A 13,997-nucleotide genomic window follows, 5' to 3' on the forward strand; every position below is an offset into this window, starting at 1 on the left:
GAGAGAGGCCCCCGCGGAGAAGAGCAGGAACACTCTGGGTGGTGGGCAGGTAAGAGGCAACAGGAGGTGCAGGTGGGCGCTGCCCAGGACGGCAGGGCGGAGAGGGGCACTGAGAGGAGTGGAGACCCCAGGGGGCAACATGCAATGAAGCCTGGGGGCTCAGCCGGCAGCACCCTTGTTAGAGCTAGTGAGCTGGGCCTTCAGGTTGGGGGTGCACAGGGCAGAAGCGGAAGGGCCACCCGGGCTCAGGACAGGCTCCCAGGATCCCTGATCCCATCTTCAGGCACAGGCAGCACGTCACTGACACGGGGCACACGTAAGGCAGCCCGAGCCGATCCTGTTTAGGGTGTGTGTGGCTGTGGAGTCTGCCCCCCAGGCGGGTGAGGCAGCAGAGGCCGGGGGCTGCCTGCCAGCACTGCGCTGTCCCTGGGGGAGGCTGCCACCCCGCCTGCCTTGGCGAGGAGCCTCGAGGCCACTCCTGTCCCTGGGGGTGGGGGTGGGGCATCAGATGCAAGCACGGGGGAAAGGCCCTGGGGCCAGGGCGCTCTCTGTGGTGCTGATCTTGGCTGGCAGGCACGGTCCTGTGCCGCCGGGGCATCCGCTCACCGGGGGACAGCAGGGAGGGGCCTCTGTGCTCTGCTCATCGCAGAAGGTGGCCACATAGCTCCAGGTCTGGTCCCTCAGGCTTCGCCGGCCTGCGGGTCTGGGGGGCTCGGGCCGTGGCCTCCTCCGATCCTCCATGGCCTCCTCCTTCAAGAGCCGACTCACAATCTCCTGCTTCCTGTGCTTTTGCTCCTCCTCGAAGGCACTGCAGGGAATGCTGTCTGGGCCAAGAGCCAGACGCCCCCGACCCGAGAGGCTGGGCCCACTGGGCTCCCGGGTAGCAGATGAGGAGGTCCAAGGGCGGCCGGGCCAGAGACCTGGGGCACCAACCTTGGGCTCTCGTGTCCCCACTCTCCTAGTTCCCAGGCTTCTGGGGCCTGGCTGAGGCTCAGACCAGGGCAGCCTTGGGTGGGAGGGTGCTGCTCCCCACTTGTCCCTCCCACGTGCCAGGACTGAGAGCCTCAGATGCCGAGGAGCTGCTCCCCAACCCCGGGACCCCTGCAGGTGGGGCGATGGTATGACTAGGGGACACTCCCTAGCAGCAGGACTAGGAGGCCGCAGCTGGGAAGATGCTAATAGTGATCACAACGGGTGGGGCTAGGAAGCTGGGGTGCGGGAAGGGACGGGCCTGCAGCAGGAAGAGGAGACACAGAGCCTAGTGTACAACGCTGGGCTGAGGTGGGAGAGCTGCGAACTCGCTCTAGCATCTTGGGAAGCCCTCCAGAGGACCCTTTTCTCTCAGGGTGGGTGCAGCCTGGGGACCTGTGAATGGGAACCTTGAAGGCCCAGGGGTTTGGGGGGATGACAGGGTGCAGCGTGGACTGAGGTATCACTGAGCACCTGAGACCAGACAGTGAGCCCAGGCTACCCTTGCCTTCCGGGAGGGAAGACAGGGCCGGTGGGGGGCAGGGCATGCAGAGACAAAAGGAATGAGCCACTTGACATGGGGGCATGCCTGGTGGCAGAGTCAGGAGGGGCTGTGCTCTGAGGCCCAGGAGAGGTACCGCGCATGGGTTGGGGTGGAGGGGAGACGCAGGGCGAGAGGCAGCCTCACTAGTTGTGGCAGACGTGCCCTCGCTACCCTGGGGTGCTCCCAGCATGCTCACCGGTTCTGGGCCTCCAACTCCTGGCGCCGGCGCTGATGGCACAGGTGCTTGAAGGCGTCCCCACCTTGGGCCAGGATTGCCTTCTTCTCGGCCTGGGCCTTCTGTTCCTCCAGCTCTGTCTTGGCCTGGCTCCATGCTTGAAATTTCCGGAGCGTTTCCTTGGGAAAGGAGAACATGGAGGCTCCAGCATCTGCAGGTGTATGCGGGCACACTGGAGCTTTCTATGGGGTGGGTGACCTCACACTGTACCAGAGACACAGGTGGTGAGGATGTCACCACCGCTCCCCCTGCACCCCCAGTTGCCTCTTCTGAAAATCCTCCAGGGCTTCCCTTGTAGATCCCTTCCCACATCCCTGGCCTAACTGACCCACAGGCCCCACTTTCCCCAGGAAGGCCTGGGACGCCAGCACAGGGCGAGCTGAGCCTGAGAGGCTGTCCAAGGGCAGGTGGGTGCACGCAGTCCTGCCTGGGTCCCAGAAGGGCTCCTACCCGATTGGCAGAGATACTGTTCTTCAGGGCCAGCACCGCGTCCATGCGCCTGCGCACATGATCTCGGGTCTCCAGCTCCTCCTTCTGCTCCTGCTCACGGATCCTGAAGGGAGGGCCTGGTCACCACTTAAGCAGCTTCAGGGCTGGGAGGAGCCCCAAGGAAACAGCCAAGTGCAAGCGGGAAGAGAGCTGGGCTGCACATGAGCCGTGAGAAAACAGTGAGATCAATTTCTCTAGACCAGTCCTTGTCTGAAAACAGCAGCTGTCAGCTCAAAACTGAAAACACACGATGATGTGAGGGTTCAATGATAAAATCAGAGAATTTCAACATAAAGGCAAGTGAGTCACTTTCTCAGGCTTGCCCTTGGTGGGGGTGAGGTGGACACAAGGAGACTGAGGAGAAGGAAAGACGCACCTCCCCAACGAGGCCTTCAGGAACCTCAGGGCCTTCCGGTGGTTCTTCTGGGCTTCCTCCACTAGCTTCTGCTGCCGGAGTCCAAGCTCCTTCTGCAGGTGCACGCATCTCCTGCAGGGGCGGGAGGATGAGAACATATGCTGTGGAGAAGTGGGGACAGGAACACATGTTGTGTGGACCTGGAGGGGACTGAGGCCAAATGCATGAGGGAGGGCCCTGTGCCATGCCTGGCTAGGGCAGGGAGATGGGAACCCCTCAGGTGTCCATGGGCTTAGATTCCAAGGAAGCAGAAGATCTGGCGAAGGTTAGAGTGGGAGATGGAGGAAACCTGTGAAGGTGGCATGGGGGCAGGGACTCCCCTGAGGTGGGAGGTCGGGCCCCCTGGCCTGCGGCACACCTGGTCCTCCTGCCCTGTGCTCAGAAGGGATTGCCCCCGGGAGTGGGCAGTGTCCGGCCGCAGGGAGGATGGGCTGAAGGAGCGGCCAGAGCAGAGAAAATGGCTGGGTGTCCAGGAGGAAGCCACTGTCAGGTCAGGGAATGAGCATGGCTCCAGCCACTCCGGCCGGGGCTGGGAGGGTGGGCCTGGGCGGGCATGCAGGGGAGGGAGCAGGCCTGGACTCACCGGGCCCGCAGCAGCCTGTTCCGCTCTGCCTTCCCCGAGGCCCCCATCTCCCGGTGCAGCTGCTTGGCTGCCCGCTCCTGAAGGCCTCTCTTGGTGGCTGCAGCCTCCTCTCGAGCCGACTTGCGGGCGTCCTCCAGCTGCCCCTCCTGGACCTCGATCTGCCACAGGGTGCTCCTGGCAGGCGGGGGTGTTCATGTCAGCCAGGGGTGGGAGCCTGGGCCACCCCTCTGTGCTGTGGCCACTCCAGGGATGTGGCACTGCATCTAACAGATGACACCTGGGCCCCTGCCACCCACAGCTCTGCTCTCTGGGCGCAGGGGAGCAGAGGCCCTGTCACATGGTGCCCACCCTCTTACCTACCTCTTACCATGTCCCACCCTCCATGATACAGGTTCCTCGTGGCAGGGTTTTCTGGGGTTTTACTCACTGACCACGCCTAAGTGCTGGGATCAACCCCTAAGTGCTGGGATCAGGGTCTGGCACTCAGCAGGTGCTCAGTGACAGTGAGTGACTCTGTCTGAGCTCCCAACCCCTGAGGTCAGGTGTGTCCACTGGACTCCAGGTGGAATGGCACACGCGCGCCCCCGGAGGACGGCCCTGGGGACAGCTGACACTTGTTCTGTGGCCCACCCACCCTCAGCCCACACTGTGAGTTGGGGGGCTCGTCAACGTCCCTGTGGCCTAGGGTGCCCTTGATTCTGGGCACACAGACTCCAACAGCAACACCGAGGGCCCTGAGGTACATCCCCCTGAGAACAGGTTCAAAGGTGACTTCTGGTTGGTCATAGGCCAGGGGCAGGGCTGCCAGGGGTCAGCACGTGACACCCCTGGTGTGGCTGCTGTGGGCACAGGCTTGGACACACTGGCCCAGAGGTGGTGGCCAGCTCAGGGAAGTGACAAGCAGTGAACAGGGCTATTTATGAAGCCTTGGTGCCCACGGAGCAACGTCCAAGGAAGAACCAACAACGAGGCCATGGAGCTGGAAGCTGAAGCTGACGACTACACCAGAGGACAGAGGGGCCACTATGCTGTCCAATGCGGACACTGACTGGGCCATGGAACTGGGTGGGTTCCAACGAGAACCAGGAGGGGCCTGGGAGGCCCTGTTCAGCCTTGACGCAAACGGCAGTGGACTCTGCAGCCATGAAGGGAGGTGCCTCGAGGCTGCTGTGTAGGGAGGAGGAGTGGACGCAAGGCAGTAAACACTGCAGGGTCCGTACACCTAATGAGGTGGGGGGGACACTCATGATCCCTGGGATCAGTGCTGCTGACGGATGGGACGCAGGAGGGGACATCTGATATGCGTTTTCCTGCATGTAAACTAGACCTTAGCTGATTAGTAAGAAAGTAAATGGGCAGTGGCCACACCCACATGAGGAGGGGCAGGCAGCTGGGATCCCTGGGTCAGGGCCTGAGGAGCAGGCGGCTGGGCATGGTCAGCAGACTGGCATTTGGTGGGAGGAGAAATGAGTGAAAACACAGACGGAAATGAGTGGCAAGTTTCTGAAGGTCAGAGAAGAGACAGGACAGATAAGACAGGAGACGAGGATGAGCCTCTAAAGGTCAGAGAAGAGACAGAACAGGTCAGACAGGAGACGAGGGTGAGCCTCTGAAGGTCAGAGGAGAGACGGGACAGGTCAGATGGGAGACGAGGGTGAACCTCTGCTTTTGTTGGAGCTGGACTTCCAGGCATGAACTCCTGTTTCAGCAGACACACAGAAGAACATGTGCTTCTCAGCTCTGTCTGAGAGACAGCCTGGAGCAGTGGGTCCCCCTGGTACCCACCCTGCATCCCTAAACACCTTTCTCTCTGCAGGAAACCAGGTTCTGGGAACACCTGGCAGGTCCAGGGCTGCGCAACAATAAACAAGCAAGCCTGGAACTTGTTGTTACCCCCAGAAAGTGCTGGAAAAATGACAGGGAGCCAGCTTGAAAGAGGTCCCACTGGCCAAACTGGGGACGATGGGAGCTTCGAAACGAATGAAGATGGAGAAGGAACAAGTCACTGAGCAGAAAAGAAGTTGGAGAGTCTGCACCAGCACAGACAGACATGAAGAAACATTGTTCTCTACAGCAGGACGGGAACTCACACACTTAGAAAGACTCACAGAATTAGAAAACTGCTCGCAGGAACCTCCCTGGCAGTCCAGTGGTGAGGACTCAGCTCCCACCACAGGTGGTCAGGGGACTAAGGTCCTACACGCCACACACACACACAAAAAGAACGAAAATCACCCCTTTGGCAGCCATCATCATAATCGATTTAAACGAGAAACATCAGTAAATGCAAAACGGGAGTGTGAGAGGGGCAGGGAGGGGCTCTCCAGGATGACACAGTGCACCACAAGTTCCCAAAGGAAAAGCGTGGCTGCGCAGAAGGAACCCTGCAGACCGCGTCTCCATCAAGGGACTGAAATCTCCCCCTCAAAAAAGGGGACAAGTGGCCATCAGGACCCTTGCTGTCGGGCACCAGGTGGGGAATCCTAGGCCACCGTCCTGAGGAGACATCACACAAAGGCAACTTGGGGGGCCCTTCTGGGGGCGGAATCTTCAGAAATATTGAGGTCAGAAGGGCTTTCCTACTGGAGGCAGGACGACCCCCTGTAAGCACCCCAGGTGGGACCCTCTTGCTGTAAAGTGTCATCAGATAATGGGGGGAAGGGGACACTGGGGATTCTTTGTGCTGTTTTTGCAAACCTTCTGTAAACTTGAAATTCTTTCGAAAGTTAGAAGCTTTAAAAAACTAAATGGACGATATAGTGATGGACAAAGGCAGGGCCACCAGGGGTGTCCCAGGCTGGTGAGGAGCAGCCAGATGCTGGCTGGCGCACAGAGGGGCTGTCAGGACAAGCTCCACGTGGAGCATCTCTCTAGGGGGTGGGATCTGGGGGGATGCTTGTAGAAAAGGTGTAAAGATTTAAAAATTGCTTCGGTTGTTCCATGGGGGCACAAAGAGCAGGAAAAAAGGAAGAAGCAGCTGAGTTCACGGTTCTTAAGAGCTCAAACAAACGTGGAGAAAGTGAAAAACACTGAACAAAAAGGGAAGTCTTGGCTACCCTTCCATTTTTAGGCAGCTTGAAAGTCAAGTGCCAAGTGTGGTTCTCCGTCTCAAGGCCCCACCACCAACCCCAGCTGGCCTGGACTCACTCGCTCTGCTGTAGCACCGCCGTCATCCGCGCCTGCAGGTCCCGCTCATTCTTCAGCTCCAAGCACAGGCGCTGCGACACTGCCTCCAGGCGCCCCATGGCTGCCCTGGGGACCACAGGGACAGCGGCAGTCAGGGCCTTGGGGTTGCTGGCCGCCAGTCAGCCATGCCTTCACCTGATTTTTCACTTGCAGGAGATGAGTGGTCAGCTGGGTGGGCAGAAACATGTCCGAAGGCAGGCTTTTGCTGGGTCTACCCTCACTGATCTGACCACGCTGCCTTTACCTGCTCCGCTGGCCTCTCTAACAAGGATGGGGAGCTGGCCCCTGGTTGCCAGCTCCTCAGAGCAGCAGACCCAGCCTGGTTTTGGCCCAGGAAGGACCCAGCATATTCACCTGCCAACCAGAAGCATCTCGAGGATAAAAGCCACCAAGAGACCCTCCTTAGTCAATCCCCCCTTGGGGGGGGGTCGCTTCAAGAAATCCCCTTGAAATTTCTACTTCAAGTCCCTCTGACCCCTAGTCATCTGAGCCCAGTTATGCTCTGATGAATGGGGTGGGTGGGGATGGGGTAGGACACACAGATGCACTGCCCCTAAATACCCCCTCTAAGGGCAGAAGTGGGTGGGGTCATCTCTTTGAGAATGGCCTTGAGTGACACTGACCAGATTGCTCTGGTCTGCAGGCCCGTGACCTGGTGCCATCTGGGGCCCTGCGCTGGATGCTCCTCCCCACCCCTACCCAGCCCACCCTGGTGCTCCTGCTCCAGTGCCATGTGGCTGCTGTTTCTATCACTCAGGTCCCAGCCTGTGGGTCACCTTCTCAGGGAGGGCCCCCTGGACACCCGTATTAAAGTGACCGCCCTCCTGGGTTGTGGCCACCTGACTCCTGGTGTCTGTTGCAGCTGTCAGATTCCTGCAAGGGCAAGGGATGGGTTCATTCCCTTGCCACCCGGGTGCAGCGGGCGATAGATGCGGGTCACAATTGGGTGGACATGGCTCCTTGCTCACACACTGGCCCCAAGGCCCTACCTCCAACCTCCGACCTACATGTTGTTGGCTGCCTTCTCTGCAGCCATCTCGGCCGCCACACTCTCCTGCTGCTTGACCAGGAGTTCCATCCTCCTGCGGCAGGCACGTAGCTCCCCCCTGGAAGTTGAGCCAGAATCAGGGTGAATGGTCTCGTGTGCCCCAGGCCTCAGTCTCCCTCTCCTTGGGTGGGACCAGGCCCGGGGTGGCTGACACAGCCTCTCCTCCTCCATCTCACACTTTCAGGAGTGAAGTTTCATGTCATCCACATGGCAGTGTTACTGCTGGTCAGATAGGAGTGGAGGGCAGGGAACCCCCACGGCCAGGGCACCCGCCCAGCCTGGGGCAGGGGACCAGCTGGCCTAGTCACCTTGTCTTCTGGATGAAAAGGTCTTTCTCTTCATGCAGCTGGTCCAGGTGGCTCAAGTCCCTGCGCAGCAGGGAGGCCTGCAGTTTTTCATGGGCAGTCAACCTCCGCTTCTGCTTGTCCTTGCTCTGCTCTGTCCCTGGACTTGACGTGGAAAGGACACCTGCTACCCTTGTGTGGGGGTCATGTCCCCCCCCACCGTACTGTCTAGAATACGGAGGTCCCCTCACCCTGTCCTCACCCAAGTCAGTTACCAGGAGCTTCCCAGGCCGGCCTTCTGCTCAGCCTCCCTGGGGACACAGTCCAGCACAACCTCTGGGTCCTCCAGCTTCTCTGTGTCTAGGTGTCAAGCAAGAGAAAGCAGATGGAGACCCTCAAGCCTGAGGCTCCTGGATAAATCCTGACAGGTGCAGCAGTTCTCAAAACATGGCCCGGGGAACCCTTTCCAGGGGTCGGCACTTCAAAGCTATTTTCGTAACAATAGCAAAACACTACCTGTCTCCTCCGCCCTGAGCTTGGTGAGTGAGGTATGGAGTTGACAGTTTAACAGTCAGGAAGGCCAGGGGTCTCCAAACAGAGGAAATAGACTGCAAGTGTCAGACATTTTTTATCTCTCCCTTAAGCGGCAGGAGGAAACAAACTATAAGTATCAGATTTTTTTCCCTCGTCTATACAAAATTAAAAGGAGGCTTCTCTTAAAATTCTGTGTTGCCATGATGACACCTGGTTCCACCTGAACTTAACTTTTCTCAAACCTTGAGCTAACCAATGCGTTTTTCTTATGCAAATGTTTTTCTTAAACTATGTTAATAAAACTATGTATTTGCTTTGGAATTTGCCTTTCTTCAAAATGGTTCCACCTAAGACTAACTTTTTTCCTTTCTCAAACCTTGGGCTGATAATAGCTCAACAAACCAGTATTCATATCAATTGTTTTATGGCTGGGGGAGGACACACCTCGGGCAATCCTATCTCAAAAATGCATACTGTGGGAGAGGGGCCTGGTGAAACTCCCTCAGCCTTGAGGTGTCTCTCTTATCTGATTAATACCTTTCTAACAGACAGAAAACAGTTTGTTAAAACTAGCAAGGGGGGGCACTCTTTCTGCCCCCTTCTGATGTCTACGTCAGAAGCTTTGTCTATCTCTTTTATACTTTAATAAAACTGTATTACACAAAAGCTCTGAGCAATCAAGCCTTGTCACTGGGCCCAGATTAAATCCCTCTCCTCCGGAAGCCAAGAATCCTGGCGTCTTTCATGGCTCAGCAACAACCTTTCAGAGTTTTCCAGAGGCCACATGACACAGGATACCACACCAGACTAGTGAGAGGCAGACATCTGCTCTTAGGCCAGGCTCTGCATGTTACACCCAGCAGGTTCATTACTGCTATTTTAAGTGAGTAAATAAAATTTTTTTAGCTTTAGTTCTTAATGCAGTAAACACTGAAAGGTGTAACTGATGTAAACCAGCACTCTTCGGGTCTTCAGTAACTTTTTAGGAATATAATGGAGTTTCCTGGCAAAAAAGTGTGAGAATTATTGCCTTTGAGAATCACTGCCGATTTCCAGCAAAGCACGGCTTATCTCCAGTCCTTCATTAAAGCTCAGCAAAAATGACTGAAAAGAAGTTCTAAAAGGCATGAATCTACAGTCATGAGACGGGGGGGCAGTAGGAGGGAGAAGGCAGCACAGCTTAGGGGCAGGGGCTCTCAGGCATGGAAGTGGGTCCTAGTGGGGCAGGGACATCAGTGTCCCTGTAAAGCTGTCCTGCTGGTGTCCAGCACTAGCCCAAACCAAAGCATGTCTTAGAGGAACTGCAGATCATAGGACTTTTTTTTAATCCAATGTTTCCAGGAAAATAAAACAAGACAAGGTCACATTCAAAGGACTGGAGTAAACACGGTACCAGATTCCTAGACAGAGATGCTGGAAACCACAGTCGCCACCTACAGGGTCTCAGCCACATGGACCCTTCCTCCAATTAAAGACAGAATACTGTCTTAAAAACACGGTAACCCACTCCAGTATTCTTGCCTGGAGAATCCCATGGACGGAGAAGCCTGGTAGGCTACAGTCCACGGGGTCGCATAGAGTCGGACACGACTGAGCGACAGAACGGAACGGAACGGACTGTCTTAAAAAAATGTAGTTTCTGTGAAAAAAAGGGAATTAAAGGGCCCCCATCAAGCCCACCCTGTGCCTTCTGTGCTGTGAAATGTATGTTCTTTATGAGGGGACCTTCTTAATTACCATCTTCCACAAGCGGCTTGTCATCCAAAAGTTTCTTCTCGTCTTCTTCCATCCTGGAGCAAAATCAGCTGCAAAATGTTTACAAAGTACAGAGACGGATTTAAAAAACATTAAAAAAACTGTATTTCAAAGAATTAACCATTTCTCTTCTAAAAAGACATTAAGAAGATGAAGAGAGGCCACAGAATATGAGAAATTATCTGCAGTACACAGATCTGAGGAAGGTCTCACATCCAGAATATTACAGACGTGTAAGGATTCGCGCAGCAGAAAAGATGGTCTACAATCAAAGACATAAAGGAGGACCATCAGTGGGGTGGGATGGGGGCAAAGTTGTGGTGCATCAAGACCCACGCCTGGGGGGAACCCCAAACTGAAGGACCATCATAATTGCAGAGGTTCTCCCCAAAGAGGGGAGGGTCCAAGACCAACATCAGTCTCCCTGGGGGTCGGCACCAGAAAGACAGGCCCCTGGACATCTGGCTTTGAAGGCCAGCATGGACTTCCCTTTGGGAGAGGCAGAGGGCTGTGGGAATAGCAACACTGCTCTTAGAGGACTTGCACAAAGTCCCACACACTCAGGGCCCCAAGCAGAAACAGGAAACTGAGAGGAGCCTGGGACAGAACCACTGCTGACCTCAGGAAACCTCCTGGAGAGGCTGGAAGTGCAGGCTGCTCACCTTGGGGATAGGGACGCTGCCAGCAGCTGTTCTTGGGGAGCTGGTTCTAACATTAGGACACAGGGCAGTGAGTGCCACGTCACATTCCTCCCTCCGGCTTATCAGTGCCAAGACCTGGTCCGCACACCAGTGAGCTGACACACCTACTCCAGGACCCCCAGGCCCTGCTGCCAGACCCACCATTGGCTTGACACCAATTCTGGAAGCCCTGGGCCCCAGCCCCGCCCTCCAATGGGCATACGCCAGACCAGAACTACCACAGCCCCACACCATGTCATGTCAGGGCCCAGCTTGCCCACCTGCAAGCCAACATCAGCTCCAAGACACTGTGGAGCCCTCAGCCAGCCACCCTAGGATCTGGTTCCACTCATCTGCAGGCCAACATCAATTTGGGACATCCTAGACCCCTCAGTCCCACCCACCAGTGGCATGTACACACACACACACACACACACACACACACACACATCTGGGCCTCCTTGGTGGCTCAGATGGTAAAGAATCTGCCTGTGATACAGGAGACTGAGGTTCAATCCCTGGGTTGGAAAGATCCCCTGGAGAAGAGAATGGCTACCCACTCAGTATTCTTGCCTGGAGAATTCCATGAACAGAGGAGCCTGGTGTGCTAAAGTCAGACACAACTGGGCAACTAACACACATATACACACACTACTATATATGAGTCTCATGGTAACCATAAACTAATAGATACACACACAAAAAAGAGAAAGGAATCCAAAGGTAACACTAAAGATAGTCATCAAATCGTAAGAGAGGAGAACAAAAGAAGAAGAAAAGAACAAAATAGTAAAAACACGGCCCTCAAACAACTAACTGAACAGCAAGAAGTACATACTTATCAGTAACTACTTCAAATGCAAATGGACTAAATGCCCTAATTAAAAGACACGGAGTGACTGAATGGGCCTACATATATGCTGCCTCATAGCTCAGCTGGTAAAGAATCTGCCTGCAATGCAGGAGTCTCCAGTTCAATTCCTAGGTCAGAAAGATCCCCTGGAGAAGGGACAGGCTACCCAATCCAACATTCATGGGCTTCCCTGGTGGCTCAGATGGTAAGGAATCTGCCTGCAATGAGGGAGACCTGGGTTCGATCCCTGGGTTGGGAAGATCTGGATTGGGAAGATCCCTGAAGGAGGGTATGGCAACCCACTCCAGTAAAGAGCTTCCCTGGTAACTCAGCTGGTAAAGAATCCACCTGCAGTGCAAGAGACCCTGGTTCAAGTCCTAGATCGGAAAGATCCCCTGGAGTAGGGATAGGCTACCCACTCCATTATTATTGGGCTACCCTGGTGGCTCAGATAGTAAAGAATCCACCTGCAATGCAGGGAGACCTGGGCTTGATCCCTGGGTTGGGAAGATCCCCTGGAGAAGGGAATGGCTACCCACTCAAGTATGCTTGCCTGGAGAATTCCATGGACAGAGGAGCCTGGCAGGCTACAGTCCATGGGGCCGCAAAGAGTTGGACACAACTGAGCGACTTTCACTTCACAAGAGACTCACTTCAGATCTAGAGACACATACAGACTGAAAGACATGATGGAAGAAGGTATTCCATGCAAAATGGAAATGAAAAGAAAGCTGGGTTATCAGTAGTTATGTCAGACAGAGTAGACTTCAAAACAAAGAAGGACCCTACATAATGATCGAAGGATCAAGCCAAGAAGAAGATTAATAATTGTAAACAAATACTCACCCAATATAGGAACCCCTAAAGACATAAAGCAAGTATTAACATTAACAAGCACAAAAGGAGAAACTGACAGTAACACGACAATAGTTAATGTAAGGGGGACTTTAACACCCCACTTACGTTAATGGACACGTCGTCCAGACAGAAAATCAGTGAGAAAACACTGGCCTTAAATGACACATTAGACCAAATGAACTTAATAGATCTATATAGAACATTCCATACAAAAATAGCAAATAATTTCAAGTGTACATGAAACAGTCTCTAGGACAGATCACAGAATAGGCCACATATCAAGTCTCAACAAATCTAAGAAAATGGAAATCATATCAGGCATCCTTTCTGACCACAAAACTATGTGACTAAAATTCAACTGTAAGGAAAAAACCACAGGAAACACAAACACAAGGAGGCTAAACAACAAACGGATCACCGAAGAAATCAAAGAAGACATTAAGAATTTCTTCTAGGGACAAACAGACCAACTAAGTCCAAAATCTGTGGGATGCAGCAAAAGCAGTTATAGGATGTAAGTTTATAGACATACAGACTTACCTTGGGAAACAAGAGAAATCTCAAGTAAACAGCCTAAACATACACCGAAAGCAATTAGAGAAAGAACAAACAAAACCCACTTAGCAGAAGGAAAGAAATCATGAAGATCAGAACAGAAATAAATTAGAGATTTAAATAAACAATATCAATGAAACTGAGCTGGTTCTCTGAAAAGATAAACAGTTTTGATAAATCTTGAGGCCAACTCATCAAGAGAAAAACAGAGAGAGGGCTCAAATCTAGAAATCAGAAGTAAAAAAGAAGTTACAATCAGAAATACAGGTCAATGCAACAGGATAGAAAGCCCAGAAATAAACCCACACATTTACAGTTAATTAATCTACAACAAAGGAGGTAAGGCTATACAATGGAGAAAAGACAGTCTCTTCAATAAGTGGTTCTGGAAAAACTGAACAGTTACATGTAAAATAATGAAATTAGAACTCTCATACCACACACAAAAATAAACTCAAAATGGATTAAAGACCTAAATATAAGACCGGGTACTATAAAACTCTTAGAGGAAAATATAGGCAGAATACTCTTTGACACAAATTGCAACATCTTTTTTGAACCATCTCCTAGAGTAATGAAAATAAAAACAAAAATAAACAAATAGGGCTTAATTGAACCCTAAAGCTTTTGCACAGCAAAGGAAACCTTATAGAAAAGACAGCTCAGAGAATGAGAGAAAATATTTGCAAAGGAAGCAACCAAGGAATTCATCTCCAAAATGTACAAACAGCTCATGAAGCACAGTATAAAAAACAAACAACTGGGGAGTGCCCTGCCAGTCCACTGGTTAGGACTCTGCGCTTCCACTGTAGGGGGCACGGGTTCAATCCCTAGTCACTTGGTCAGGAAAGTAAGATGCCCCACACTTGTAGCATGGCCAAAACAACAAACCCCACAAGCAAACCCAATAAAAAAATGGGCAGACCTAAATAAACGTTTCTCCAAAGAAGAAATACAAATGGTCAACAAACACATGAAAAGATGCCCAACATCACTGATTATTAGAGAA

General features: G+C 53.3%; 1 protein-coding gene across 1 annotated transcript in view; it reads right to left on the reverse strand.

Annotated features, from left to right (window-relative positions):
- Window positions 1–13,997, reverse strand: part of CFAP74 (cilia and flagella associated protein 74) — an 86,930-nt gene that overhangs the window by 45,280 nt on the left and 27,653 nt on the right. The window contains exons 2-11 of the mRNA XM_055419373.2: window positions 10,025–10,092; window positions 8,029–8,113; window positions 7,778–7,918; window positions 7,429–7,527; window positions 6,383–6,487; window positions 3,236–3,409; window positions 2,614–2,724; window positions 2,199–2,301; window positions 1,710–1,867; window positions 607–808 (exon numbers count right to left, since the gene is read on the reverse strand). Of these exons, the coding sequence (XP_055275348.2) occupies window positions 607–808; window positions 1,710–1,867; window positions 2,199–2,301; window positions 2,614–2,724; window positions 3,236–3,409; window positions 6,383–6,487; window positions 7,429–7,527; window positions 7,778–7,918; window positions 8,029–8,113; window positions 10,025–10,076 (1,230 nt within the window). The 5' untranslated portion in view covers window positions 10,077–10,092. The remainder of the gene's footprint in view (window positions 1–606; window positions 809–1,709; window positions 1,868–2,198; window positions 2,302–2,613; window positions 2,725–3,235; window positions 3,410–6,382; window positions 6,488–7,428; window positions 7,528–7,777; window positions 7,919–8,028; window positions 8,114–10,024; window positions 10,093–13,997) is intronic.

The sequence above is a fragment of the Moschus berezovskii genome, chromosome 17 (assembly GCF_049115385.1).
Source record: "Moschus berezovskii isolate FMDL1 chromosome 17, NW_MosBer_1.0, whole genome shotgun sequence".
Lineage (NCBI taxonomy): Eukaryota > Metazoa > Chordata > Mammalia > Artiodactyla > Moschidae > Moschus > Moschus berezovskii.